Here is a 26,620-nt window from a genome sequence, read left to right on the forward strand (position 1 = left end):
CTGTTCACGGCCCAGCCTCTAGAAATGAGTCTACTGCCATCTAGTGGATCGGAGGAGAGCATGGAAGAGAGAGAGAGAGAGACACTTCTTGAGGAAACCGGATCTGCACTATCCCGTCGAATGAAGGTTAAAGCGTGTTTTCCTAATGGAGCTGATTTCAGTATCGCATGATGTCACTAATATCCATTAAGTATTTACAGAGATACTCCAAAGTCTGCTCGTCTGTCTGCTGTTCCTAGTCATTCACAGGTGCCTCACCCTTTGTGTGAGTGTGTGTGTGTGTGTGTAACAGAAAGAGATGTCATCCATCCTACTCTAAAGGGACAATACCCCCCTCCCTTAATGGGACTGGGACAATAATTCCGAGGCCTTCCACAGTCCTAGCTATAGGTGTCTGTTGTATATGCGTGAGCATTCCCAGTGGTGTGACACTAGGCAGTACAACGTGGGGATTGCATTCTAGTTTGCACCATCTAGGCTTCTATAAACAGAAACTGGTATACCACTGTCATACTAGTCTATAAACATACATCCAAGGAGAATTTATTATCATATCTGTAATCAGGAATGTTGTGTGGTCATAGCAGGTTCTGCCAAAAAAAAAAAAAATCTCACAACTGTTGTCACGCTGAATTTGGCTGAGCATTTTCAAAAAAGTAGTGGTATGTGTGTGTGTGAGTGCAATGTTAGCGAGAGACATTCTTTTCTGGTGCCCGTTCTGCCTTCTCCCTCTCTCTGTGACACCAAAGAGGAGATCTGAATTAAAGTTAAGACATAAAGCCCATCCATGGGTGAAGAGAGAGGGAGGTAGATGCTGTGTAGAAAGTAAGGCAAGGTGCAGTCAGAGATTAAACGATCTAATTTGGTATATTGGCAGTGTGGTTCACCTGCATACTGCCTGTAAACCCAGATGATAAGCTCTGAAGTATTTTAAGCGGTATTTACTTCCACTTACTAGTTTTTTTCAAACTATAACTAGAATTAATGTGAGTAGAAGAGCCAAGCCTTCTTCATATAGGCTGTGGCTTCTTTCACATGTAGACAGGCTAGCACAGAATAGCAATAATGTTCTCTACGATGCATCACCTTTCCCTCATTCAACCTCTTATTCCTCTCAGAGCACAGTGTAGGGTGCTGGAAGACCCTGGTGAAAATATGCACTTCCCACCCTGCAAGGTTTTCTTTTCTCTTTCTCCTCTTCATTGCTTTTTATTTGTGGTTTGGCTCTGATTGCTCCTTGCCAAGTCTTTAACTTCTATTCCTGACCACCAGTAAAACCTGTCTATACCCGCATGTACTGTGCTTGGAACAATGACAACCTACTAACCTGTTGTACCGATTGTCTAGCTAGCTAGCTTCAACTGGGTTTATTATGTATTCAAAATGTGTATATTTTGTACAGAGACAATAAAATCACAGTTACTATGCAAAATTGATCAAATTTATTGTATTTGAGATATACAATAAAAAAGTAACCATCAAGATTCCGCATATTTAACTTATAATTTATCATCATGTACTGTACACAAGAAAAGGTTAATGGAGTTAAATATACATAATCATATACATATCCTAACAGCCACATCTTATTCAAAAAAACAGGCAGTGAATGATTGAACAGTTGAACAATTGCCTTGTATTCAATTTACATCCTGATAAATGCATTAAAAAAAAACCAGTCAGTAAACCTGGCACATTCCAAATATAAGAACTCTGCCCTGGAAATCCTGTTGCTCTGTAATTAAAACAGGCTCATTTTTACATGCCTGTATTTAATTATTTGCTTAACGGAAGTCCTCCATCGCCATGATGACGCTGATCTTAGAGGTTTGACGTGTGGCTAGCAGGGATTGCATTTGGCCAGGTATTTATTTAGGCATCTTGCGGAGCTCTGTCAGCACCCAAATGGCTAACGAGAGGAGAGCTACAGATCCAGACTGGTGAGTTGCGGCTAGTGGAGTCGGGACATACAGTAACAAGGTGCTGATACCGAGGCCAACCTGAAGAGCACAAACACGCCGAGTCACACAGCTGAAAATTAGGCCGGTTTTTTATGTTTCTGGGCTCAGTGACAGCTCACCTGTGCATATGTCATTGCTGCTAGGAGGCTTATGGCAATCTTTGCCCTCCTGGGCAGCACCATCCTCCTTGAGAAGAGATAGAGACCTGTAATCGCAGTCAGAGAAGAGATCGCCTGGAAAAAGACAAACACAGAAGACCCTGTACACGCTGCTACTGGGATGGGTTTTAAATATTTCATTAATCGATATATTCGATTAGAATGACAAGGTTGAAAATGTCCAAAATGTTGTCTCTGTCGTGTGAACAATGACATACCAAAACTCTGTGGTCGAACTGCACCGTAGTGGGATTTTCAAAGAAGTTCTTTAGAGTAGGAGAAAATGCCAGAAGATCATCCGGGATCCACCGTTCTCCCATCTTAGGGAAGGAGTTATACACCAGTCCGGCATCCAAACCAGCAACAAAAGCACCTGAGTACAAGCAAACGTACAGATTATTATAGAACACCCAAGTACTAAACACAAACTTGTGCGCTTGTTATATCTGCTTGTTGTTAAATGAATAATGAAGCCAAACAATTCCTGATTATAATCATGATATCAATGTCAAATTTGAAAAGGAAAAAAACCAATGCTATAATAATGTAATAACATAAATGTGCTGGATTGTTTACATGATACTGAATGTGTACCTGAAAGAGCAGTAAGGAAGACAAGTCCCCCAGTTCCCTTGGCAAGCCGCCTAAGCTGCAGGAGCCGTTTGGTTTCTGCCAACTGCGGAAATACAAGCCGTAAATAAACACAAATCTGTGTTACTTTGTGAAGAGGAACTGTAATAAGTGTGTGACCTGCAAACAATAGACACTGAACCTTGTGAGCAGGCAGCAGCAAGGTGAGCCCTGTCCAGAGACTGGCACAGTAAAGCAACAAAGCAGAACCAAGGTGAGCACAAAGACGATACTGGCTGACCCGCGGAATGTCATAAGACTCCGGTTTCTCCTCCAGACCGCTTTTCACCATGTACCACCCCAGAAGGCCCTGGGAGAGACGAGACGTGCATGTGCTCTTGAATTTCAGAAACGTGACAGCAATCTCCATGACAATCAGAAAAGTGCATCTAACCTGCTCTGCATAAAATGAAAGCGCCATGATTCTGCATGACATTTTACCTGGAAGAAGACAAATCCACAAAGCCCCAGCACTTTCCCCTTCATAGAGCGAGTGAAAAATCCTTTTCTCCAGAAGTATATGGTGGGAAGGACGTACGCAAGTCCAACCAGCCTTCCCCACATACGATGACCCCACTCCATGTAGAAGATAAATTTAAATTCGGGCAGAGTCATATCACGGTTCATTCTGGGAAAACATGATGACAGCAGACAGATTTGTATTTAATTTAAGACCCAATACCTTCATTGAAAACATACTGAGATTCAATTGCGTAACTGTGAAAGCCGTTTATCTTAAGGAGAAATAATAAGCCAGTTTGTGTTCAAATCTACTACCAAGGCAATTATAAATCTTTAAAAACACCATAGCTCAAAGTGTATTAATATCTGAAATAAAAGGACAGGTAAAATCAATTTCAAAATGACTGCAAGGCTTTGAAACTGCATGTCTTGATAAGATAAACAGAAAAGGTGGTGCATTACATTTTGAATTCAGGAAACTGTTGGTATTTGGAAAACTCAGCTTCCCACTCCACCTGAGACTGGGGGGGCTTCATCTCTCTCACCAGATGCCAGTCAACCATGGACAGCCCAGATTCTGTTAGCCTGAATAAAACAAAAGCACATGACCCCCAAGTACCCATGAACACCACCAGTATTTGCATATACCCTTCACTTTCCGTTAAAAGAATACTTTACATGTCGCTGTTACCTTGTGACACCACCCAAGACAACAGCCCCAACAACCAGCCCACTACAGCCGAGTAACCAGCGACCGAGGATTCGATTCGTGGCTGAGTTGGGGACGGTGCCTGCTGCTGCAGTGGAGCTCTGACCTCTCCTTAAAAGCCATTGGCGTAGCAGGGGACTCTGCTGAAGGTATAAAGAAAAAAAGAAGCAGCAATTGTTAAAACACTGGGCACCATAGATAATATATATATATATATATTAACAGAACAAAAACAAACCTATGCTTTTAGTTGTATTTTATGATCAGAATTTGGTTTTCGTTTGTGGGAAAAAATAAAGTATTTGAGTTTTGCACTGATATATGGAGAAATGTATGCACAATATTTTTGACATTACACAGAACAATTTAGTATCTCAATACTAAAGTCCAAAAGTGACACAAAAAATGTTCATCTAATAGCCAAACTATTAGATGAAAACCCCTTTCTGTTATATAACATGATATATGAATGTCCACGCAGATGAAAACGAAACCAGAGTGAAACATAAAGCTGACATTTAGTAAATATCTACATTTCGTGTAATAATTATGCTGCAGTGCAGTACAGTGTCTGACCTACATGCATGTCGCTTTAGCTAAGTTAGCTAGCTAGTGATAGCTATGTAGTATGTACTCACTTTGTTGTGCTGAAATCTCCTGCCGGCATTTCTACATCCGCCAAAATATATCGCGCGTACTGAAGAAAGTATCATCTTGGTCCACTTGGGAAGGAATGGTCCCGCAGTGCTGTCGTAAAGGATGAAGTTCGGGCAAGTACTTCTATTACAACGCCATGTTTCCTAACACAGTTCAACTTTGACCTCGTGACGTCAGAACTAATTTACAATGAAATTGGTTTTTTTTCTGCTTGACTGAAAACATGATACCATTCAAATATAGAAATAAAAATATAAGTAACATTTTTTTTTACATATATTTCATGTTAAATGTTCCAGGGAAACCACACGTCCAAGGTGGTTCGTTTTATTTTATATCTTGGCGTATCCCGCATAGGCGGTCACCGTCCTCTTTTGCGAGATAGTGATGCGTAGTACGGGACAGCACCGTCCCCTCGCCGAACAGCGACGTTCAAATTCAACTACCCGGAAAACACACGCTGTAAACACACGCTGTAAATCCTTCAGCCACCCAAACAAACATGAACTGACCTCCCAGCGCTTGACCGATAAGGTCCCATGATTCGCAGGAATTGAATTTGACAGGTAGTTGTTGTTGTACAAGATAAAATCGTTTGCTAGATGATCATAACTTTAGCCAGCTACTTGACATCAAATCTCCAGTTGAGACCGTCTATCTGTCCGTCTGTAGCTCTTTCTGTGTGTCTTGTAAGTATGGCCGAGGGTTTCTTAATGGAGGTGTGCGTGGACTCCGTGGAGTCTGCTGTCAATGCTCAACGAGGAGGTTGGTACTGTGAACACTGTCGCACATATTATATTAAAAACCGCTGTGATCAGGTTGTAAAAGAATTAAGACACACACATTAAGAACTGTCTCAGACACAATCTTTCTGTCTGTCTCTCCTGACAGGGGCAAGTCGACTTGAACTGTGTTCTAGTCTTATGGAGGGAGGTCTCACCCCCAGTCTGGGTGAGCTGCAGCTCAGACTTTCATGCACAACCCTAAAATCATCTGAGCCGGAGAATCAAGCACGACATTATTATTTGTTTTGTCAGGTTTGCTGGAGGTGGTGAAACAGTACGTTAAAATCCCTGTCTATGTGATGATTCGGCCTCGTGGGGGGGACTTCCTGTACACAGACCAGGAGGTGGAGGTGATGAGGAAGGACATAGCGCTGATGAAGAGCCATGGTGCTGATGGGCTGGTGCTGGGAGCCCTGACAGAAGACGGACGGGTGGACGCAGAGCTTTGTATGGAGTTATTAGGTAATGTCCATATGATCCTTTTTATATCAAAATAGTGTATGTTACAGACATGTCTAAGAATGGTATTTATATTTGCATGTGATCTATAATTATCAATGCACTGATTTCTGATTTTCATGATATACACACAGTACGTTTTATGCTGTGAATTAATTTGGCTTATTCCAAATGCCATTCTCTCACGATCATTATGTCATCATTGAACAATTGTTGCTGGATGTTTTTACATCCCATAGTTCTTGCTTATGTACTGAAGGAGAAAGAACATTCCAGACAGAACCAGAAAGCAGCCAGCGACCATGTACCTTTGCACTATTGTCACTAATGCAGTGTTGCATCATTGCGCTCAGGGCATAGCATGCTTTGATGTTTCACCATCTAAATCTAAACAGTTTCAGTAATATTATATAAGGCAAAGAGTAATAGACGCATTCATTCATATAATAGTAGAATAGTAGTTTTGTTTGTGTGTCATTTCCTATAATTTAATATAATGTATTTATTTTTTTGATTTTCACGTTTTGCTCACTAGCTGCTGCTCGACCTTTGCCTGTGACCTTCCACCGAGGTAACATTTTGTCTTTTGTTAGTAAAATAAACTGCCTGAAGCTGCCCACAATGAGACTGGAAAAAAATCTCACAAAGGCTCCGTGGAGTAAAAGCCACTTAGAGTGTTTTTTTATCGGTGCTCAGACATAATAATACTCTGTATGTTACTGAGGCTTGACTTGTATTACTAAACTGATATTGATCCTGCTGCAGCTTTCGACATGGTTCATGACCCAGTGGTTGCTCTGGAGACGCTGTATTCGCTGGGGTTCCAGCGTGTGTTGACAAGTGGCTGTGACTCCTCTGCCCTGGAGGGACTCCCTCTGATCAAACGCCTATTTGAACAAGTAATCAATTCTATTCTATCCATCCATATACAAGCAAGTGAACATTGTGGCTATTTATGGAATCTCCACCTGTTCGTCCCCTCAACAGGCCAAAGGGAGGATTGCTGTCATGCCAGGTTAGAACTTCTGTTAATCTCTCATATGCAGTTATTTAGTATTTTATTTCTGAATTGCTTATTTGTGTCTTTTAATGCAGGAGGGGGTATCACTGAGAGGAACCTGCAGAGAATTCTAGAGGGGTCTGGGGCTCAGGAATTTCACTGTTCAGCCCGCTCCAGCAAGGATTCTGCCATGAAATTCAGGTACACTGAAGTCAGCCTTGATTCATTTAAAAGCTGAGAGGGTTGATGTTGAAATTATTCGGTGGATAACTTCCAAATAGCCTCTTCTATGGCTGATTCTTCATGACGTCTCTATGCAGGAACACCTGCGTGTCGATGGGAGCTGCTCTCTCAGCACCTGAGTATGGACTGAAGGTGGCAGACGTGAGCAAAGTCCGCACTCTTAATGCCATAGCCAAAAATACCTTGTGAATGGATTGCTGGACAGCGATGGCAGGCGAGAATAGATACCTCAGAAGTGATTAATGGCATTTATTATCATTTACATTGTAGATTCTCAGAATGATTAAATACGTTAAAAAGGATTGTGCTTCAGAAAGTGAGAAAAAGCACTGATCAGTCCTGCTGCTGTTACCGGGACAGGGTTTTTCCAGCTGCCACATGTGTGACTGATATTTGTGTACAGCTACGTGGGAGATAACGCATGACTGTGATATCCTTTATTGTTTTTAAGAGGACACTCTGGAACTTGGAACAATTTTCTCAAAATTAAACATTTTCAAAAAATCAAAATTCGCCGTCGTTTATTTTGTTGTCAAATGTCAGATTCTACAATGACTTAGTCTATTTGTTTAATTAAGCGATGCAGTTAATGATGCTTTGACACAAATTTGAATTGTGGATGAGTTTTAAGCCTTCGTGTTAAGCCTAGTCTCATAAATTAAAGATATGAAAATATGAAAACATGCTTTCTGACCAGAAACAAGCAGGTAGCGGCTGAGTTTGCTTGTAAATATTTGAACTTAAAAGTATTTATACATACAGAGATTTAATGTAACCTTTGTCTGTTTTACCTTTTCAATCAATTATTTACTCTGTAAATCTCTGATTGTGAATTGCTCTCAGTTGTAGCCTTGTAAATACACAATACTGTATATATATATATTTTTTACATTAGAAAACACAAAAATACAATTTTCTTTCTAAGCCAGCCCCCCTCTTGCTCATATATAATGATAATAATTATCATTGTTAAGGTCAAATGGTGACACCAACCTGTTTTGAAAGCAGGATACATTGTAAGAAAAAAGGACACTTGTGTCAAATGTCACAAGGTGGTGCGTGGGAGCTGCACAGGCGGGGGGGCAGGTTACCTGTGGTGCGTGGGAGCTGCACAGGCGGGGGAGGGCAGATTACCTGTGGTGCGTGGGAGCTGCACAGGCGGGGGGGGGGGGCAGATTACCTGTGTTCACTGAGTGATTGTGAGCCATAAGCAAAGTAAATTGGCATCGCAACAGCAGAGTGTCTTCAGTTGGCTGGCCACCCCCACAGCATTTTGTAAAGTTCATAATAGTTAATAATTATCATTAAGGTCTAATGATGACGCCAACCTGTTCTGAAAGCAGGATACACTTGTTTTGTCTTTCACAGAGATAATTGTTGCAGTTGGAGTTGGCGTGCATCATTGCAGAGACGTTATTTTGCATCAATGAAACAAATAAAACACTTGATCATTATAGTTTTAATTTAGTGGCCTGATGTTTTTTTTACCTATTCCACCTATTTTTTCTTAGACAATTATAACAATAATCCAAATTATAATGTGTCGCTGACACAACAATATTTCTCTAGCAATGACAAATATACATGAGATATTGAAGCAGGCATCGAGGACTGGTCCTTTCTTTAGCTGTGCAATACTGTATATATTTTTTTACATTAGAAAACACAAAAATACAGCCAGCCAGCCCCCCCTCTTGCTCATTTACCATGCTGCTGATTCTTCTCCCGGCTGTAGCCGAGTCCCCTGTGGACCACACTTCATTATTTCATAGCAGGCTTTCAGACTGTTGGGTGTTCATTATCACAAAGCATCAGTCTCAACCTCATGCATCATCGTAGATCCGTTTTGTCCTCGGGGCTACACGCAGCATGACTCGGCTACATGTGGTGCTATCAAAAATTAACCGTCACATGGTCAGACTGTATGGTTATGACTATGATAATAAATGAAAGACTTTACACACGCTAATAAAAGTATATAATTGCAACCGTGTAAATGAATGATGGATTACACTGTGAAAGTCTGCTTAGGTCATGCTGAGAATTCAGTTTAAACGCAAAGATTCCACTTTGTCGGTGGCTTTTCATGGTTAGTTCATGTTTTGAACCGGCACCTGGTAGCAAGTTCTTTCATTGGGAAGGTTTAGTTTGTTTGTTTTCAAAAAGCAGCCCACGTATACAGTCTCTGTGTGTGTGTGTGTGTGTGTGTGTGTGTGTGTGTGGCGTGAACCTGCTATCCTGTCCGGAACTGGAAAGGCAACAAAAAATCCACACATTCAGCAGCATCAGGAGCTGTCAAAGTCATTTTTGACCATTTTATTCATTTTACTGAGCAGCCACAGTGACCTCATTTGAACGCTTGGCTGCCTGAAACTAATCAGATGTGACTCGGATCCTGAAAACATTTCCCTGTTTTGAGAAAAGCATGCAGAGGATAAGTGGAAAACGCATTTGGGTGTGTTGAGCTCTACGATAGGATCACAGCAGAGGGATGCTGAACAAGTCGGCTCCCTCTCCCTCTCCCTCTCTCTCTCTCTCTCCCTCTCTCTCTCTCTCCCTCTCTCTTATCCAACAAGGAGGGATCTGCCTGAAATATTGAACTTTAGACGTGAGTGACAGTGGGTTGGTGCCAGACTCGGTTTTCTCAATGACCCTATCTGTGGCTGCTGAGTTAGTCATTCAGCCATTGGAAGCGCCGCATGAGCGTGTTTCTAGCAGGAATCAGCTGAGTCACAGAGGACAACCCTAAAGATCTGCCTCTATACCGCAAAAATTAAAACAGGTTTCGGCACTCTGATTTTCTCCACAGTCGTTTTGCTTAAAGCCGCAACACGTCCTGCTATTTTCTCTGGTGTGTGTGTGTGTGTGGGCGGACGGGGAGATTTGTGCGTGCGTCAGCTTTCAGAGCACTGAAGTAGCAGGCGAGAGGATTCTGGTTGGCTACTCATCTAACGGCAACGGAAAACATCAAACGTCCGCGTGGATCATGTGTGCTGCACCTCTGGACGACTTCTGTGGATCTGTCTTCTGGGTGAGTTCTACAAGCCAGGATCAGTGTCGCTGGAGAGACGCGGTGGGACCAAAGCTGACTTTACGTCAGTGACTTGCTTTTATAACTTCTGATGTGCAAAGATGTGACCAAGTACTGATATGGTAGAGAACAAAGGCAATAATTATAAGCCCCGCTCAATCTGACTATATGAGCTTCTTTACCTTTGTTTGATTGTGTTTTTGTACATGCTTTTCAAATTATCTGTTTCTTTAGTGTATATCAAACAAATACGATGGACAGAGGCTAAGCCAATAGTTTATGAAAAGCAGAATCTGTTTAAAACGTAAGTTTTGCTTTGATGATGATTTGGTAATGATTATAAACGTTCATCTGGAAGTTTTTCACCCTTGTACATGGTGCACCCAGCAAACATGTGACATGCCATGACTCGGCATATCTGATCACCACTACTCATGTTTATGAGCTGCAGCTTTCTGTTCCTTGTGAACTATTTATATGATTGATTGATTGATTGATTGATTGACCGGACCTATGCCCCACTCTGCATTGTAAGGAAGGACAGGCTCAGGGTTCATTCAGGTTTGCTGTGTCCCTGCAGTGTAATCTGAAAATGGGCTCTGGGGAAACGGAGAAGAATGTGTTTGCTTTTCTCTGATCTTACCATTGCAGCAAAGTTGTCATGTCAGTTTTCGGTTTATACTTTTGTGTTTGTGCTTGTGACGCAGAATGCCTCCTATCTGAATAGAGAAGACCCAGATCTTCCGGTGTGTGTAGAGCAAACGGTACTGGTCTGGATTCCCCTGGGGTTCCTGTGGCTCTGTGCTCCCTGGCACATTGTGTCTTTCTACAGGAAGACAAAAGTCAACAGAGACCACCTGTCCAAGCTTTACCTCTCCAAACAGGTGATGTACAAAACAAGAAGCACATGCTAATTGATTCAATAACGGTTACGCCATTTTTTTTACAATGGCGTAACCGTTTGTATGTATTTTTAAGAAATGTTTGATCTAAGAGTCAATAGATATTTTTTTTCCTTTTACTGTATCAGTTTATATTTTTCTAAATCTGTAGATCACTGACATATTTTAAAAAAAGAATGCTTAGATTAATAAATCGTGTTTATCAGAATCTGGATACGTTTATTGATCCCAGAGGAAAATTCTATTTGCAACAGTGCTCCACTCAACAAATGAGAATGGAGTAAACACAAGTACTTTAGTTACAATCAGACATAAGATACTTCCTTTTCCTAATCACAGTTGTGTTGCATATTGGACAATATAGTTGACTGACTTGACTCCACACAGATTTGACGTGAAGACGTTTCTTATAGTACCAAGCTTCCCACTGTGGTGGACAAACACTTAAAAGTCAAATACTATACACTTGTAATTAATTTATTTACCATTGTGACGTCTACAAAATACACCATTATAATTTCTTGTCTAAAATGCCAGTCGGATCATTATCATAGGATGCCCTCTGATCAAAGACCATCTGTGTGTCTGGGGCTTTCACATGCAAAGGAGCTTTTCTGATCACGCCCCTTTTGCATTTACACCTCCACTGTGTGTGTGTGTATATATGCACCAAACTCTGAGGGCCTCTAAGCCTGTACTATGATATCATAATGGGCCTCAAATCTGGATACTGCTTCACAGGAAATATTTTTTGGTAGGTGGGGCAGATGTTTTTTGGGGTTTTTTGAAAACCATGAAAAAGTGCATTTTGCATAATATGGTACCTTTAAGAGATTAAGTTGTTTTTATGAGTAATTGCTTTCTTTTTCTTTTCCGTGATTCTTTCCCTCAGCTCGTGGTATCGCTGCTGTTCCTCGCTGCCGTCGCGGGCCTAGCAGTCACCTTAGGAGAGGATTTTGGTCCAAACAAAAATGCACTTTCAACAGAGAAGAATCCTGGTGTATACTACACAAACCCTGTCCTGTACGCTGTCACGTGGGTAAATACAGCAGGGCGCCATATTTATTCTCTTCTCAAGACGGAAAGATGCCTTTTTTTATGTTTGTGTATTTTCTTCTTAGGTCCTTTTGCTTTTGTGCCAGGAAGGCGTGAGGCAGAGGGAAGGCGCTGTCGACTCTGCCACTCTTTTTGTCTTCTGGTTGCTTCTGATTCTGTGTGACATCTTCCCCTTCCAGACTCAAATACGGGAGGCACTCAAGTCGGTATGAATGACACATAAGATTGATTTGGGAGCAAAGCAGCACAAAAGTTTTATAGTGATGCAGGATGGAGCACTTGTACTGGATTCACTTCAGCTTTAAATATTTATGAGTAATGCATTGCAGTTTCATCTCTCTCAGCCTCTTTTTTTACTCTTATGTGTCCATCAGGGAGAGATCAGTGATATCCCTCGGTTCTGCCTTTTCTACATTTCCTTTGGGCTGGAATTGATTGCTCTTGTTCTCTCTGCTGTGGCTGATCTCCCACCGGAAGTAGAGCAGCGTGTGAAAAATGTGCATAAGTACCTGTTTTCAATGTTTATTTATTTTTGTTTTGATTTCAAAACCCATAATAATGTCAGAATTATGAAATATTGAACATTATATTACCTCATCCTGCCGGAGACATAATATATTGATCTCTTATTTCATTCCTCCACAGAATCCAGAGGTAGGAGCAGCGTTTCTGAGCAGAATCACTTTCAACTGGTTTAATGGGTGAATTTAAAGTTGCAACATTAACATTTCTAGTAAATACCCATGGATGCCGTAATCCCCAACATCTCCTTGTCTCTTCAGCATGGTGTTCAAGGGGTACAAGCAGCCCCTAGTTCAGGAAGACATGTGGGATTTGGAAGAGAAAGATGGCACCACTTACATCAACCAGCGATTCCAGCATTTCATGCAGTCGGAGCTGGCAGAAGCGCGAGTACGCTACCAAGACAGACTGAAGAAGAACCAGGATGAGGACAGAAGCAAAGTCCAGGAAGAGGCCTGCCAAAATGACCTCTCCAATGTTCTGGGGAAAGGAGTCAGTCAGGACGTGTTGATGATGGTGAAGATGTTGATTTATTATTTCAAACCGTTTTTTTGTATTCTATGTTTTGTGTCCATTCACAAACGATATTGTACTTTAGGAGGAAAAGGGAACAAAAGGAGATAAAAAGAAGAAGAAAAAGAAAGAGAAGGAAGAGGATTATCCCAATTCATGGCTGGTTACCACCATTTACAAGTCCTTTAAAGGGATTCTGATTGAATCGGGCTTCTTCAAGCTTCTGCAGGATTTGCTGGGTTTTGCAAGTCCTCAACTCCTGAAGTGAGTCAGTTATTATGTAAGCAGCTATTTGCCATGTGGATTAGTTTGTGATTACGGTACAATTTTATGTATATATATATATTTTTAGACCTATTTTGAAGTCTTCATAATTGACATAGCGAAGCAAGTCTGAATCTGCTAAGTCACATTGCGTCAGCAGTTATCATAACAGGATTAATTTTATTGTTGCTGGCTGATGGAATGAAAGTCTATCATTATTCATAGCAATCATGAACTCAGGGTCCCTAAACACTATTTTCACATCGTGTAGTAGAAGGCTACGCCCCGGTAACTTTAAACAGAGGTTGATACGTTCCCATTTAAAGTAATGTTTACCGTCTTTGTGAATGTCGTACATCTGTTAGTTTAACTATTTAGCCTTAACACGTCACTCAATACTAAAGAGAAACAGGTTACAAATTCCTGATGCGCGTTGATGCTGTCAATATGACAGTGGCATATTTAGAGCAACCCAGGACCTAAACTCTTGTCTTTTCCCAGAATGATGATTTCCTTCACTCAGGATAAATCCAGGCATACCTGGGAAGGGTATGTGTATGCAGTGCTGCTGCTTTTCCTTAGCATTCTGCAGTCCATCTTCCTGCAGCAGTACTTCCAGCGCTGCTTCGTGCTGGGGATGAAGGTTCGCACTGCCATTATGGCTACTGTGTACAAAAAGGTAAGAAGCGTGAGCGACATTCAAACAAAACTTCGCTTTACCTCAGTTACTCAGTTACGACTGAGAGTTTTGACCCTGAACTGTGATTTTCAGTGATTTTCAACATCTCATTTGTGAGGTTGGACATGATGATAACTGCACCTGCAGCTTTGTTTCAAATGCCCCGAGCAATGTTTGTTTATTTATAAGGGCATCATGTTTAACATTAACAATTCCTCCTTTTTTGTTTTTTCATCTTCGTCTTTTGTTCCACCAAATTCCCCTTTTCCAAGGCAATGGTTTTGTCTAATGAAGCTCGTAAAGAGTCAACGGTTGGGGAAACAGTTAACCTGATGTCAGCAGACGCCCAGCGCTTCAACGATATCACCAACTTCATCCACCTGCTGTGGTCGTGCCCGCTGCAGATCCTGCTGTCCATTGTTTTTCTATGGCTGGAGTTGGGGCCATCTGTGTTGGCTGGATTGGCAGTCATGGTGGTTATGGTGCCAATCAACGCACTGATAGCATCCAAAGCCAGAAAAATCCAGGTCAGAGGAAAAGCGCGCACGTGCAAGATCGATGGAATGCCAGAATACGACCCTACACAACTTAAGACTCATTAAAATGAAAGGAAAAGCATTTTATTTCCCACACAATAAGTTTTCAACGTTCTAAATTGTGATGTTTTAATGTAACAGCAAAATACAACCTTCATCTGCTCCTTCACTCCAACAACGGCACAATCACAGTATAAGACACTTCATCTAAAGTTATGGTTCTAGTCTTTAGGGCAAACTGTGCTCATTTTTGTGCAGAACTTTAAGACAACAATATTTCTCCAGCAATGACAAATATACATGAGGTATTGAAGCAGGCATCGGGGACTGGTCCTTTCTTTAGCTGTGCTTGTCTAGTTGGCTCACATTAAACCAGATATTCACGTGTTGATGAGAGAAAGGTGTTGAGAAAATACAAAATATTTTTTTCAATCCATTACATTACAGTATTACCGGTACTGTATATGTTTTTTTTCTCTCACTGTTTTTTTCTAATGCTTAACATGCCTGCACTTACTGATTTGCACAATCTCTTTTCAGATAGAAAATATGAAGTTTAAAGACGAGAGACTGAAAGTCATGAATGAAATACTCAATGGGATAAAGGTGAGATATTTACTGGGTTGATTCAACAATTACTGTCTTTGTCCCCTTCTTCTTTAAAAAAAAAAAAGGTTGGCGACAACATGAGAGGCTTTCCTCAGATAAAAGGCTGTTGGGCCTCAGGGACAAGATGAAAAGTTGGTCCATAGTGACTTCTATTATTCTACACCTACCACCCATGGCTTAAGAATGCTGCCCCTCCCCCGCCTTTCCTTGTACGCATCCTGAACAACGCTCCTTCTTCCTCCCCTTTGTCTTTCACTTCCCCCCAGATTCTGAAGCTTTATGCATGGGAGCCATCCTTCCAGACGCATGTGGAACATATCAGAGACCAGGAACTGAAGGTCATGAAGAAGTTTGCGTACCTGGCTTCTGTTTCCACCTTCATCTTCCAGTGTGCTCCGGCTCTGGTCAGTCCCTGAAGTAGCCGAGCTGCAGAGATGAGCAGCAATTTAGGTCAACGGTGTTCTCAGTGTGTGTTTCTGTCTTTACTTTCTCCAGGTTTCTCTGGTTACATTGGGAGTGTTTGTATGGGTGAGCACTGACAATGTGTTGACTGCTGAAAAAGCTTTCACTTCAATCGCACTCTTCAACATCATGCGCTTTCCCCTGGCCTTGCTGCCCATTCTCATCGCCACCATGGTGCAAGTAAGGGAATCAAAGTCCACAGTGCATGCATGCATTGTAAAAACCTGTGTTAAAAGCCCACTGAGCTGTTCTTTGACGCTTTAGACGACAGTGTCCAGGAAGCGTCTGGAGAAGTTTCTTGGTGGCGATGACCTTGAAAGTGACATTGTGAAACACGACCCCAGTTTCAGTACGTTCAGCCATCCCCATTCACACCTGTGCAGTTCCCGTATCTATTGTTTATTTCTCTGTGGGTCTGTTTTTGTCTCGTAGACTCTGCCGTCAGCATACGTGATGGCTCCTTTGCCTGGGAAAAAGATGCTGAGCCTCTGCTAAAAAAGTCAGTCTGTTGAATCAGACATAAAATGATATGGCTATTAAATGTTGTATTTTTTTCAAAATGTATTTCATTTACATTTTTGTTGTCTGTGTGTTTTTCCAGTGTGTCCTTGGACATTAAGCCGGGCAGGCTTGTAGCAGTCGTGGGAGCTGTAGGCTCAGGGAAGTCGTCTCTCATCTCGGCGCTCCTGGGAGAGATGCATCGCACTAAAGGCTTTGTCCACATTAAGGTGATGCCTCATTTCTGTCTTCATATTTAACTTACTGTCTTGTTGTATGCAGCCAAGAAAAGGTGTAAAGTTCAACTCACTTTGTTAACACTCAGTTTGAAAAATTGTCTTTTTAATACGCCGGTTGCACTCATCAAAAACATGAATACAATGTCTGAGTGGAACAGCCTATTATTTACAAATGTTCTTTGTACTGACACTAAATGTCAGTAATCTTTCTGCAATTCTTTTTTCATCTCTTAATGTCCCTCTCTTCAGGATTCCCTTGCCTTTGTGCCACAGCAAGCGTGGATCCAGAATGCCACTCTCAAGGATAACATCCTTTTTGGCTCTGCCCATGATGAGAAGCGGTTCCAGCGCGTGATCCAGGCCTGTGCTCTCATTCCGGACCTGGAGCTGCTGCCTGGGGGTGACCAAACTGAGATTGGAGAGAAAGTAAGACTTGTGGATTTCAGGGTTCAGTAATTAAATTATGGGAGTTTTTGTTGCTGTTTATGTCTTATACACATTGGAAACATCTTTCTTTTCGTGGATAAATCTACGCGTGGAGCAATGTTCCCTCTAATTTTTCATGTGTTTGAGCAAACACACAAACTCCCTGAGCAGACCCTCGGACAAATGTGACGCCTGGGCTCAGTGCCTGGACGTCAAAAACAGACAACTCCTCCTTCATCCTCTGGAAAACGTGCGTCGCTCGAAAAAGAAAACATCTGCCCCAGTCTCACCGTTTCTTCTTCTGTTTGCGCTCCATCAGCAGCACGTCGCATCATAAGCGCGTCTTCCCTCCACGTCGGCCACGCCGCTGAGTTCGCTCAAACACCTGTGGCGGCCGCGCATGAGGACGCCCGTCGATGACGTTGATTGGCTGCGTAAAAACGCACGTGACTCATCGTTAGCTGCAGCAGCCGGTCATCGGTGACTCACTGGCTCACATTGAGAAGTAGCACAGGATGAATTTTTACGCGTTTCTTTTATTTTCAATTCAGGTTGGATTTTGTTTTTGTGCACTGTGGAGATTTTCGCTGCGCGAAGACCGCATCAGCAGTGCGCAATTGCGCGCGCGCACAGCTTAGAGGACGCGCTGGTGTGGAGTTATTCCGATTATTGGTCGTATCGCCCTTCATGACCTCGGTTTTTGCATTCACTCTGAAACTGGTTTTCTTCACATGAAACTGTGAGAGAGAAATCTGTCAGATAAATGTAATTTTGTGGTTATCCATCCATGTGCGTGTGTGTGTGTGTGTGTGTGTGTGTGTGTACATATGCCAGTTCCATTCCTGTAAAAACAAAATCTCACAAATTCCTTGTAAGAATTTCTTCAAGAATTGGCACAAATCTCCAAAGACCTGTTTAGGTTTCAGTAGTCAGAGATTTAATAGGATACAATTATGAAGTGATAACATTTTATATTGCCCTGTGATAAACTGGTGACTTATCCAGGGTGTACTTGGCCACAACCCACAGTCAGCTGGGATATGCACCATAACCCAGATCCGGGAAGTGAATGGTTGAACCTTTTATATCCAAAATGGCAATGCTCAACCTTACTGTGACATCACATTATGCATCCACATTATATGAGTCTGGAAGAATCAATGTAAATGACAACTTGTGGTGCATGCAGGCGTACAAATACACAGAGTTAATGCTAGCTTTATTAGCAGAATGGCAACAATTACAGCCCCTGTCTTTGCAAAGGTTGAACAATCCTACACTTGTGTGTTCCAGTTATCCTACACCATCCTGTCACCAGTTTAACGGAATTCCATACAGTATTTTCAGACAATCCTTCAAATTTAAAATAAATAAACCAAAAAGGGCAGCACGGTGGCGAAGTGGTAAGCGCTGTTGCCGCAGCAAGAAGGTTGCAGGTTTGAATCCAACTTGTTGCCTTTCTGTCAGGAATTTGCACGTTCTCCCCCTGTCTGCGTGGGTTCTCTCTGGGTTCTCTCCGGGTTCTCCGGCTTCTTCCCACCACCAAAAACATGACTAATCAGGCCAATTGATTTCAATAAATTGTCCATATGTGTGAGAATGAATGTCTGTGTGTGGCCCTGTGATGAACATGGATGAATGAATGAATAAACCAAAAAGCAAAGATAATGGATGTGGCTGGGAAAATAACCTCCTCTCTCCTCCAGGGCATCAACCTCTCTGGGGGTCAGAAGCAGCGGGTCAGCCTGGCCCGGGCAGTCTACAGTGAGGCTGATATTTATCTATTAGATGATCCCTTGTCTGCTGTGGACTCTCATGTAGGAAAGCATCTCTTTGACCAAGTGATAGGACCCAATGGAATACTTAAAGACAAGGTCTGTACTAAATTCATTTCAATGCTAGTTGCTATATATTGGAAACATGAATATATGATGATTTATACTTGCATAGACCAACTGGTAGACAACTGCTGTATAGTTTCTTTTTTCAATGCTTGCCGTGAATAGTGATTTCACTGCTGAGACCTGTTGTGTATTTGTCAACAGACTCGGATTCTGGTGACTCATGGAGTGAGCTTCCTGCCGTATGTAGATGAAATAGTGGTCTTGGTGAATGGAGTGGTTTCTGAGGTTGGATCTTACAGCAGCCTCCGCGCCAGCAAAGGGGCCTTTTCTGAGTTTCTAGACACGTATGCCAAAGGACAGAATGAACAGACGGAGCCAGAGTCTGGTAGCAGTTCACCGCTTTTTGGACTAGAAGCTGTGCAAAATATCACAATACTGTTTCTACACTTTTTTTTAAATGTATTACCATGTTTAATATGCAGCCATTTTTATCCAGATTTGAGCCAGGGCGTTACAGAGGTGGAGCTTATTCCAGAGAGAGAGGACACTCAACCCGACTCGCCATTGGAGGAAACCGTTTCCTACACACTGAAGAGAGAAAACAGCATCCGGCGCAGCCAACGCAACGGCAGGTTAGCTACAAGTGGGAAACGGTAGAAAGAAAAGGTTTGCTTGTAAATTAATATGAAGGGCAGCGTAGGGCGCAGGAGCAAGGGAAACGCACGGCTACATATTATGTCCAAAATATTGCCTCACGATATTCATGGTCTTCATCTAGGAACAGTATTTTTTTCTTTCTCTATGGATCTTTTCATCCTTCTTCCTTCTGTTCTACTTTCTAGCATCAAACTAAGAAAAACTAGCTCCATAGAAAAATCTGAAGCTGCTGGTAAATCAAACAAAGGCCAGACACTAATTGACAAGGAAGCTATGGAAACAGGACAGGTAACCTAATGTCTAAGATCATCCTAAACGGTTTAGCGGTTTTTCATCAGCACAAAGATATCAAATTTGAACTTTTACATCAGCTTTTTTTCTCTCTTGCATCCAGGTGAAGTTCTCGGTGTTCCTCCAGTACATGCGTGCAATGGGCTGGTGGTATACATTTACGGTGTTCGTAGTTTACTTCATCCAGAATGCCGCCTTCATCGGTCAGAACATTTGGTTGAGCGACTGGACCAATGATGCAGTGGACTACAATGAAACGACATACCCCAGCTGGAAGAGGGATACCAGGGTGGGGGTGTTTGGAGTCCTGGGCGTGGCTCAGGGTAAACTGAACAGCCATTACCCTCATTTGTTTTTTGATTATTCAAATTATTTTACAATTTCCCTGAGTTTGCTTTGAGTTAAAGGAAAAAGGAAAAATATCTGATCTTTGCCATTCTGTTGTTTTATAATATCTCGTCCTGCACATTGAGTTTCTACTTGTTTTATATTGTGTTAAAGTAAAAGTTTGAGATTTAGAGGAATTGCTTTTTTAATGTTGTGTCTTATCTGTTGCACTGGAGCCATGAGGATATTAACTAGTAGCTTGTGCTGTGTTCAAATGGAAAACGTAGATCCGTGTTCCCCCCCGGACAACTCAAGATGGTTGTGTGAGGTTTAAAATCCTTTATTTTAATACTATGACCTTTAACCTTCTGTCTAGAGCACCGATTTATGCCAAAATGACTACTGTTGTTTCAAATTTGGACTACATAATAGACGTCTGCAACATTTTCAAATATTTCTTTTACAGCAAAAGCGGTGTGAATTATTTTTAGATGTCACGCAAGGCTTGCGTGGACGATGCTTATGAACTAACCTTACAGTGGGATAATGTTTTTGGTCTGTTGGGTCATATCACAAAGATTATACACAGTATTAGGAAGTTCATTCTGTGGGTTTTCTTCCCTGTGATTCTTAAAATCTGTTCTAATTTTAGAGAATCTAGAGATTGAGATCTGTCTCATGTAGCCCCAGGCAGCTCTGGTGGTATTCAGAGTTTGATGATACAAGAATCCTCTGCTTTTGTGGCAGGCCTCTTTGTGTTCATTGGCACTCTGCTCCTGGCCAATGCTTCGATTGACGCGTCTCGCATCATGCATTCAAGTCTCCTGAACAACATCCTGCGAGTCCCAATGTTGTTCTTTGACACCACGCCCATCGGGAGGGTGGTCAACCGCTTTGCCAAGGTCAGATTTACCATCATGATGATTGTACAAAATGGATCTAGTTTGTTTTCTTTCTTTTTTATTTTCTGTTTTTTTTTAATATCTGCTTCTCGAAAGAGGCTTCTCGGAACTCTCTTGGATGAGAGGAAAAATGTCTTCCAGCTTTTCCCTCCAAGTCCAGTTGACTTTAATCAATACAGAGATCTAATATGAGCTGGATGACTGAGAGTCCTGCATCTCAAAGCTTTAACTTGTATGAGATCACCTCAGTCAGAGCCCAGGAAATATTGGAACAATCTTCAGGACTGTGAAATTAAAGTAATGTCTCTATTAAATGGCTGCAGAATTTGTTTCCATGGAGACATTAACTTGATATTTTTCCTCATGCGATTCCATTGCAGCTTCACTACAGGTGTCGGTGGAAATGGAACTCACTTGTACTGGAGCACTGATTTAGCTTGTTCTCATGCTTGAGGGCATTGTAATCAGTTACCATTACTAACTGCTATTTGACTGATACATACTGTTGGCTGCTTCTTCAGGACATTTTCACGGTGGACGAAGCCATCCCGCAGTCCTTCCGCCCCTGGATCCTGTGTCTGCTGGGCGTGCTGGGGACCCTGTTCGTCATCTGCCTGGCCACTCCTTTCTTTGCCTTGGTCATCATTCCTCTAGCCGTGATCTATTACTTTGTACAGGTAAAAGTGATCAAAATATTACACCAGAAAACAAGCTTGAGAAAGAAACAAGTTCCAGATGTAGAGACAACCCTGGCTGAACCTCACGCTATCTTTTTCCTCATTTATCTTGGTCATCTAGCGCTTCTATGTGGCGACTTCAAGACAGCTGCGTCGGCTGGACTCGGTGTCTCGCTCTCCGATATATTCACATTTCAGCGAGACGGTGTCGGGCCTGTCAGTGATAAGAGCCTACGGCCATCAAGAGCGGTTCATTAAGCACAACGAAACAACCATTGATGCAAACCTCATGAGTGTCTACCCGTGGATAGTGTCCAACAGGTTGAACTGCAGCCACCATTCATCAACTAATTCAAGGCCCTTAGTTTCCCAGTGGGCGCCTCGGTGATGTTTGTCGTTCACTCTCCAGATGGCTCGCCATCCGTCTGGAGTCTGTTGGAAACCTGGTGGTGTTTTTCGCAGCCCTGTTCGCTGTCTTATCCAGAGACACTCTGGACAGCGGTCTGGTTGGCTTATCAATATCCTACTCTCTGAACGTCAGTGACCGACACATGCACGTTCTCATCACTTGCAATGCAGATCAATAATGTTAAAGGCAATAACAGATGCAGGGGTAATGCAGAGGTTTTGCAGGTAACCCAGACCCTCAACTGGCTGGTGAGGATGACGTCAGAGCTGGAGACCAATATAGTCGCTGTGGAGAGAGTGATTGAATACAGTGAGCTGGAGAATGAGGCACGTTTACTTTACCTTCTTTGAACATGACTTTGTTTGCACATTTTTACATTCAGTTAATTGCATTGATTTTCAACGCTTAGAACCGAGTTTGCTTTTCTGTTGCTGATAGTTTCGGAGACTTGTTGAGATTTGAGCTTAACAGTCCTTCGATTCCTCTCCTTCCAGTAAATGTGATTAACTTTTAAAAAAAACTTTTTTTTTTGTTTTGCTTTTCGGACAAATATAGTATAGTATATACCGTATATATATTATTTTTGTATGTGCTCGTATTATCCTCTTATGCAATGACGTGGTTTCATAGCTTTGATCGAGAACAGACATGTTTCACAGATTACCTGTTCCCATGTGTTTCAACATTGAACAGGCGAAGTGGATAACCGACACCCGGCCCTCAGAGAAGTGGCCTGAGGAAGGAAGACTACAGTTTGAAAACTACAAGGTCCGCTACAGACCTGAGTTAGATCTGGTGCTGCATGGAATCTCCTGTGACATTAACAGCACAGAGAAGGTGTGTGTCTGATCAACACTACATAGGTGCAGTGGGTAGCGCTGTTGCCTCACAGCGAGAAGGTCACAGGTTCAAATTCAACTTGGGGCCTTTCTGTGAGGAGTTTGCACATTCTCCCCGTGTCTGCGTGGGTTCCCTCTGGGATCTCCGGCTTCCTCCCAACACAAAAAAACACACAACTGCAGTGAACTGGTTGCGCTGAATTGTCCGTAGGTGTGAGTGTGTGTGTGAATGATTGTTTGTCTATGTGTGGCCCTGCGATGAACTGGCGACTTGTCTAGGATGTACCCTGCCTCTCGCCCATAGACTGCTGCTAGCAACACTATATTAACCCTTTGATGGACCAATTTTAGCACTGACTCTAAATAAAAGAGGTCAGTTCTTTATATTTGTGGAACCAGTTGTCAAAAAAACACGGGTTCATAAAATGTTCACTCCCGATCTCCAAAATGCCGGCGTTCCAGACTCACGACTTTCAGCCAATGACCCGACATTATGTTTCTCTGCCCTCAGATTGGTATAGTGGGCCGCACTGGAGCTGGGAAATCAAGCCTGACCAACTGCTTGTTTAGAATCATTGAAGCTGCAGAAGGTCGTATCCTCATCGATGGGGTGGATATTTCCACACTTGGCCTGCATGATCTCAGAAGAAGGCTTACGATCATACCTCAGGTGCAGTGCACGCACAAAGACATTAAACACTGCAACTCTCTCAGCAATTAGTTTTGAATGTTGCAGTCTAATCCCACCATGTGGACGCAGGATCCAGTGTTGTTCTCGGGCTCCCTGAGGATGAACCTGGATCCGTTCGACAGGTTTAGCGATGAGGACATCTGGAAAGTGTTGGAGCTCTCTCATCTGAAGGAATATGTTGCGGGGCTACAGCAAGGATTACAATACGAGGTTTCAGAGGGGGGAGAGAATCTCAGGTTTGCCATAAATAGAATCTTTACTCTTCCACTTTTTCAGACAGTTATCATGAACTTCACTTTCAGTGAACTTTACTTGCAGCTGGGTCATGAATCAACTTCCGACACTCCAAGCTGATTGGTTGCTATGAATTGTGGATTCCCTGCATCGATCTATCTAATAATGTGTAGATCTGCCACAATTATTCCTAAATAGGGTGTATACAACCTCTACAATAGACTTTATTCCTTAAGTTGTTTTCTATATTATTTACTGTTCTTTGCTCCTGCAAGAGTTCTTTCAAATGTGATGGAAATAAATCATTTTAAAAATGATATCTCATATAATCAAATTGGCCAAGCACTCCTAATCAACAGATTAATTCTATAATTACTGTGGTTATCTCCAACATTCTTTGAAAAAGGTCTTGTATTTTCAATAGTGGCGATTGCATGGCCTAAGGGAGCATCAGCATATCCCACTCACACAGCTTAACAACACTCTTATGTTCATGTGTCTCTCCTGCCAGTGTTGGGCAGAGACAGCTACTGTGTCTGGCCCGAGCACTGCTGAGGAAGTCTCGCATCTTGATACTGGATGAGGCCACGGCAGCCGTTGACCTGGAAACAGACAACCTGATTCAGAACACCATTAGAAAGGAGTTTTCCCATTGCACTGTCCTCACCATTGCCCACCGCCTGCACAGCATCATGGACAGCTCCAGGTGAGATAAATACATATTCTGTGCACATTGTCTGTTTCAGCATTCATTTAACTCCTGTCACTAGAAAGTAATTTTCCTGTTTCCTCCTCCTCACTTGTTTGGTTTTGTTTGCTGTGAGACCTACAGCATATATTACTTAGTATGACACCTAATCAATGCACTTTTTCCACATGGTGCATTTCCTTCCAGTTTATAGTAGGTGCACATAAAAACAACATAACCCCCGTGTCAAAAACTAATCATTAAGGGTTTTTCAGGAGTAAGTTAGCCTCTTCTGGGAGGACAAGTGGTGAGGTCCAAGTCAGTCTCGCTGTGTACACCTTCATCAAACCAGGATCTATTATGGCACCCAGTGCAATACATACATTTTAAAAATGAAAGAAATAATCCTGGGTCTGGAGCTGAATCATATGGCACACAGAGCACACATCCATCTCCTTCACATTTTAGCAGAGTGTTGTCTGTCTGGTCCTCCAGTGTCATTAATGACATTTACTGTCTGCTACTTACAGGCTATTTTCTTGACTGTTTTCATCCTCTGCAGGGTAATGGTACTCAGTGCTGGTAAAATAATTGAGTTTGATTCACCGGCCAATCTGCTTGAAAAGCAAGGCCACTTCTATAACATGGCAAAGGATGCTGGGATAACCCAAGATGACATCACAGCTTTCTGATTTAGGACTTCTAGTTTTGATTCCATAAATTGCATTATGTTGTTTGATTTTAAAAAGGTTGGATTGTACTTTAATATAAAATATTGTACTATTTATATTTATAACAGGACATTTTGAAAAATCATGTTCAGTATGTACTGTAAATAATTTTGATATGAGTTTTTATGGTTTCGAGTTTAATACTGTATAATACTGAACAATAATGAAAACGTAAATAAGATTCATGGTCATACAGTAGCGATGAAGCTCTAACTAGGAGCTGCTTATCTTAGCTTAGCATGAAGATTAAAAACAGGGAGAAGCTAGCCTTGTCAAGTTCATTATACCAAATGTTCACCAATTTCTCTCTGTAGAAACACATCTAATAGTATTGATATCATTTCCAGCAATACTTTTTCATTTATGTTTTCTACAATCGCGACTGTCTGTCATGTGAAAGTATCTGCATTCACTTATCTAGGATTTCTTTATCAGCCAATATCCTTTTGTATTCATCTGGAGCTAATTCTAGACCAAATAAATATCTGGTCAAGCTGACACTTCTGATTATTGCTGTTTATTTGCTAATGAATTCCATATAGTTTTTAATTAGCACATCAGTGGGTATTCCAACAAGCAAGGTTAACAAACTCTGAGTTCCCACTAAACACACTGCTCAGAATACCACCCATGTCAGCTTTGCAATCAAAGCCGTTAAACTTGTACACTATAAAGGTTTTTCTAGAAACCTTTGAGAATTAGGAGTATATTTTAAAGGTCTCAAAATGAAAGAGTAACCAGCTCAGAAAGTTTTAAGATTCCTATGAAGGCTTCACATACAAACAAATGTATATATATTTATTTATATATATATATATATAAACATTGAAGAATGATGGAGAACAAGAGAGACGTGTTCTAGCAGATCTCAGTACAGTCTTACTGCATTGAAGTGGAGTGAAGGAGTGAAAGGGGGACTTCATCACATCTGTGGAAGCACGTTTTATGAGGAACCAACACACAGTCACATTGTGATTGGGGCTGGATGAGACAGTAAGTTTCTTTCATGAGTGTCTCTCAGAAACATAAAACATAAGTAGAACAAACACCTCAGTGTCTGCTGGATAGCTTTGAAGCTACTACTGTACTTTGGGCTTGTCCCGTGTGGGGTCGCCACAGCAAATTAACTTTCTCCACTTCACCCTGATAACTTGATAAAAGACAAGGTGGAAAAGGAGAGTCGTGTGGCGACTTCCTCTTCACACAAGTCCCTGTAAATTCAGGGACTCAGTAAACTATCAGCAACATCCGATAACGAACGCAGATCCCTCGAGATTGTAGTCATATTTACCGCCATTGAGAGTCGTGTGGCGACTTCCTCTTGTTGTGGCTGTTGCCAAGACTACCACGTCGATTTCTGCGCCCACATGTCGATCAAGGGAATAAACCGAACACCTCCTTCCAGTCGGCCGAGGTACCGGTCGTTGCTGTTACACAAGCCGTGACTGCAATGTTTCACCATTTTTATCGATTAATTAACATATTCTGGGGCTTATTGTGACTGAGAACCACAACACGGGAATTAAGTT

The 26,620-nt window shown here is 41.9% G+C and overlaps 3 protein-coding genes across 7 annotated transcripts; 2 read left to right on the forward strand and 1 right to left on the reverse strand.

Annotated features, from left to right (window-relative positions):
* Positions 1–1,423: 1,423 nt before the first annotated feature.
* cox15 (cytochrome c oxidase assembly homolog 15 (yeast)) lies at positions 1,424–4,636 on the reverse strand. Of its 2 annotated transcripts, none has more exons than XM_068741309.1 (9): positions 4,559–4,636; positions 3,903–4,060; positions 3,674–3,796; positions 3,191–3,377; positions 2,892–3,059; positions 2,714–2,795; positions 2,338–2,492; positions 2,081–2,194; positions 1,424–2,000 (listed from the first exon to the last, which is right to left on the reverse strand). In XM_068741309.1, exons 1-9 carry the CDS (start codon positions 4,631–4,633, stop codon positions 1,869–1,871), a joined length of 1,194 nt encoding a protein of 397 aa, XP_068597410.1. In that variant the 5' UTR covers positions 4,634–4,636; the 3' UTR covers positions 1,424–1,868. The 2 variants fall into 2 exon arrangements, with proteins under 2 accessions (XP_068597410.1, XP_068597409.1); XM_068741308.1 differs by having other exon boundaries at positions 3,903–4,063; positions 4,559–4,633.
* Positions 4,637–5,069: 433 nt separating this feature from the next.
* cutc (cutC copper transporter homolog (E. coli)) lies at positions 5,070–7,562 on the forward strand. 4 transcript variants are annotated; one of them, XM_068741347.1, is made up of 9 exons: positions 5,070–5,143; positions 5,250–5,342; positions 5,469–5,528; positions 5,615–5,824; positions 6,357–6,392; positions 6,587–6,720; positions 6,809–6,836; positions 6,917–7,022; positions 7,142–7,562. In XM_068741347.1, exons 2-9 carry the CDS (start codon positions 5,273–5,275, stop codon positions 7,251–7,253), a joined length of 756 nt encoding a protein of 251 aa, XP_068597448.1. In that variant the 5' UTR covers positions 5,070–5,143; positions 5,250–5,272; the 3' UTR covers positions 7,254–7,562. The 4 variants fall into 4 exon arrangements, with proteins under 4 accessions (XP_068597448.1, XP_068597449.1, XP_068597450.1 ...); XM_068741348.1 differs by having other exon boundaries at positions 5,079–5,143; positions 5,272–5,342; XM_068741349.1 differs by having other exon boundaries at positions 5,085–5,146.
* A 2,488-nt stretch (positions 7,563–10,050) lies between these two features.
* abcc2 (ATP-binding cassette, sub-family C (CFTR/MRP), member 2) lies at positions 10,051–25,522 on the forward strand. The gene is made up of 32 exons (XM_068741185.1): positions 10,051–10,095; positions 10,803–10,979; positions 11,890–12,036; positions 12,119–12,259; positions 12,428–12,550; positions 12,699–12,754; positions 12,836–13,091; positions 13,174–13,352; positions 13,854–14,031; positions 14,304–14,558; positions 15,108–15,173; positions 15,443–15,580; positions 15,672–15,818; positions 15,903–15,987; positions 16,071–16,137; positions 16,240–16,366; positions 16,625–16,801; positions 18,508–18,675; positions 18,847–19,030; positions 19,142–19,277; positions 19,488–19,590; positions 19,697–19,916; positions 20,668–20,822; positions 21,344–21,499; positions 21,621–21,820; positions 21,909–22,035; positions 22,133–22,234; positions 22,602–22,745; positions 23,259–23,417; positions 23,508–23,674; positions 24,184–24,378; positions 24,923–25,522. Exons 1-32 carry the CDS (start codon positions 10,051–10,053, stop codon positions 25,050–25,052), a joined length of 4,710 nt encoding a protein of 1,569 aa, XP_068597286.1. The 3' UTR covers positions 25,053–25,522.
* The last annotated feature ends 1,098 nt before the right edge of the window (positions 25,523–26,620 follow it).

Source organism: Brachionichthys hirsutus, chromosome 7 (assembly GCF_040956055.1).
Source record: "Brachionichthys hirsutus isolate HB-005 chromosome 7, CSIRO-AGI_Bhir_v1, whole genome shotgun sequence".
NCBI lineage: Eukaryota > Metazoa > Chordata > Actinopteri > Lophiiformes > Brachionichthyidae > Brachionichthys > Brachionichthys hirsutus.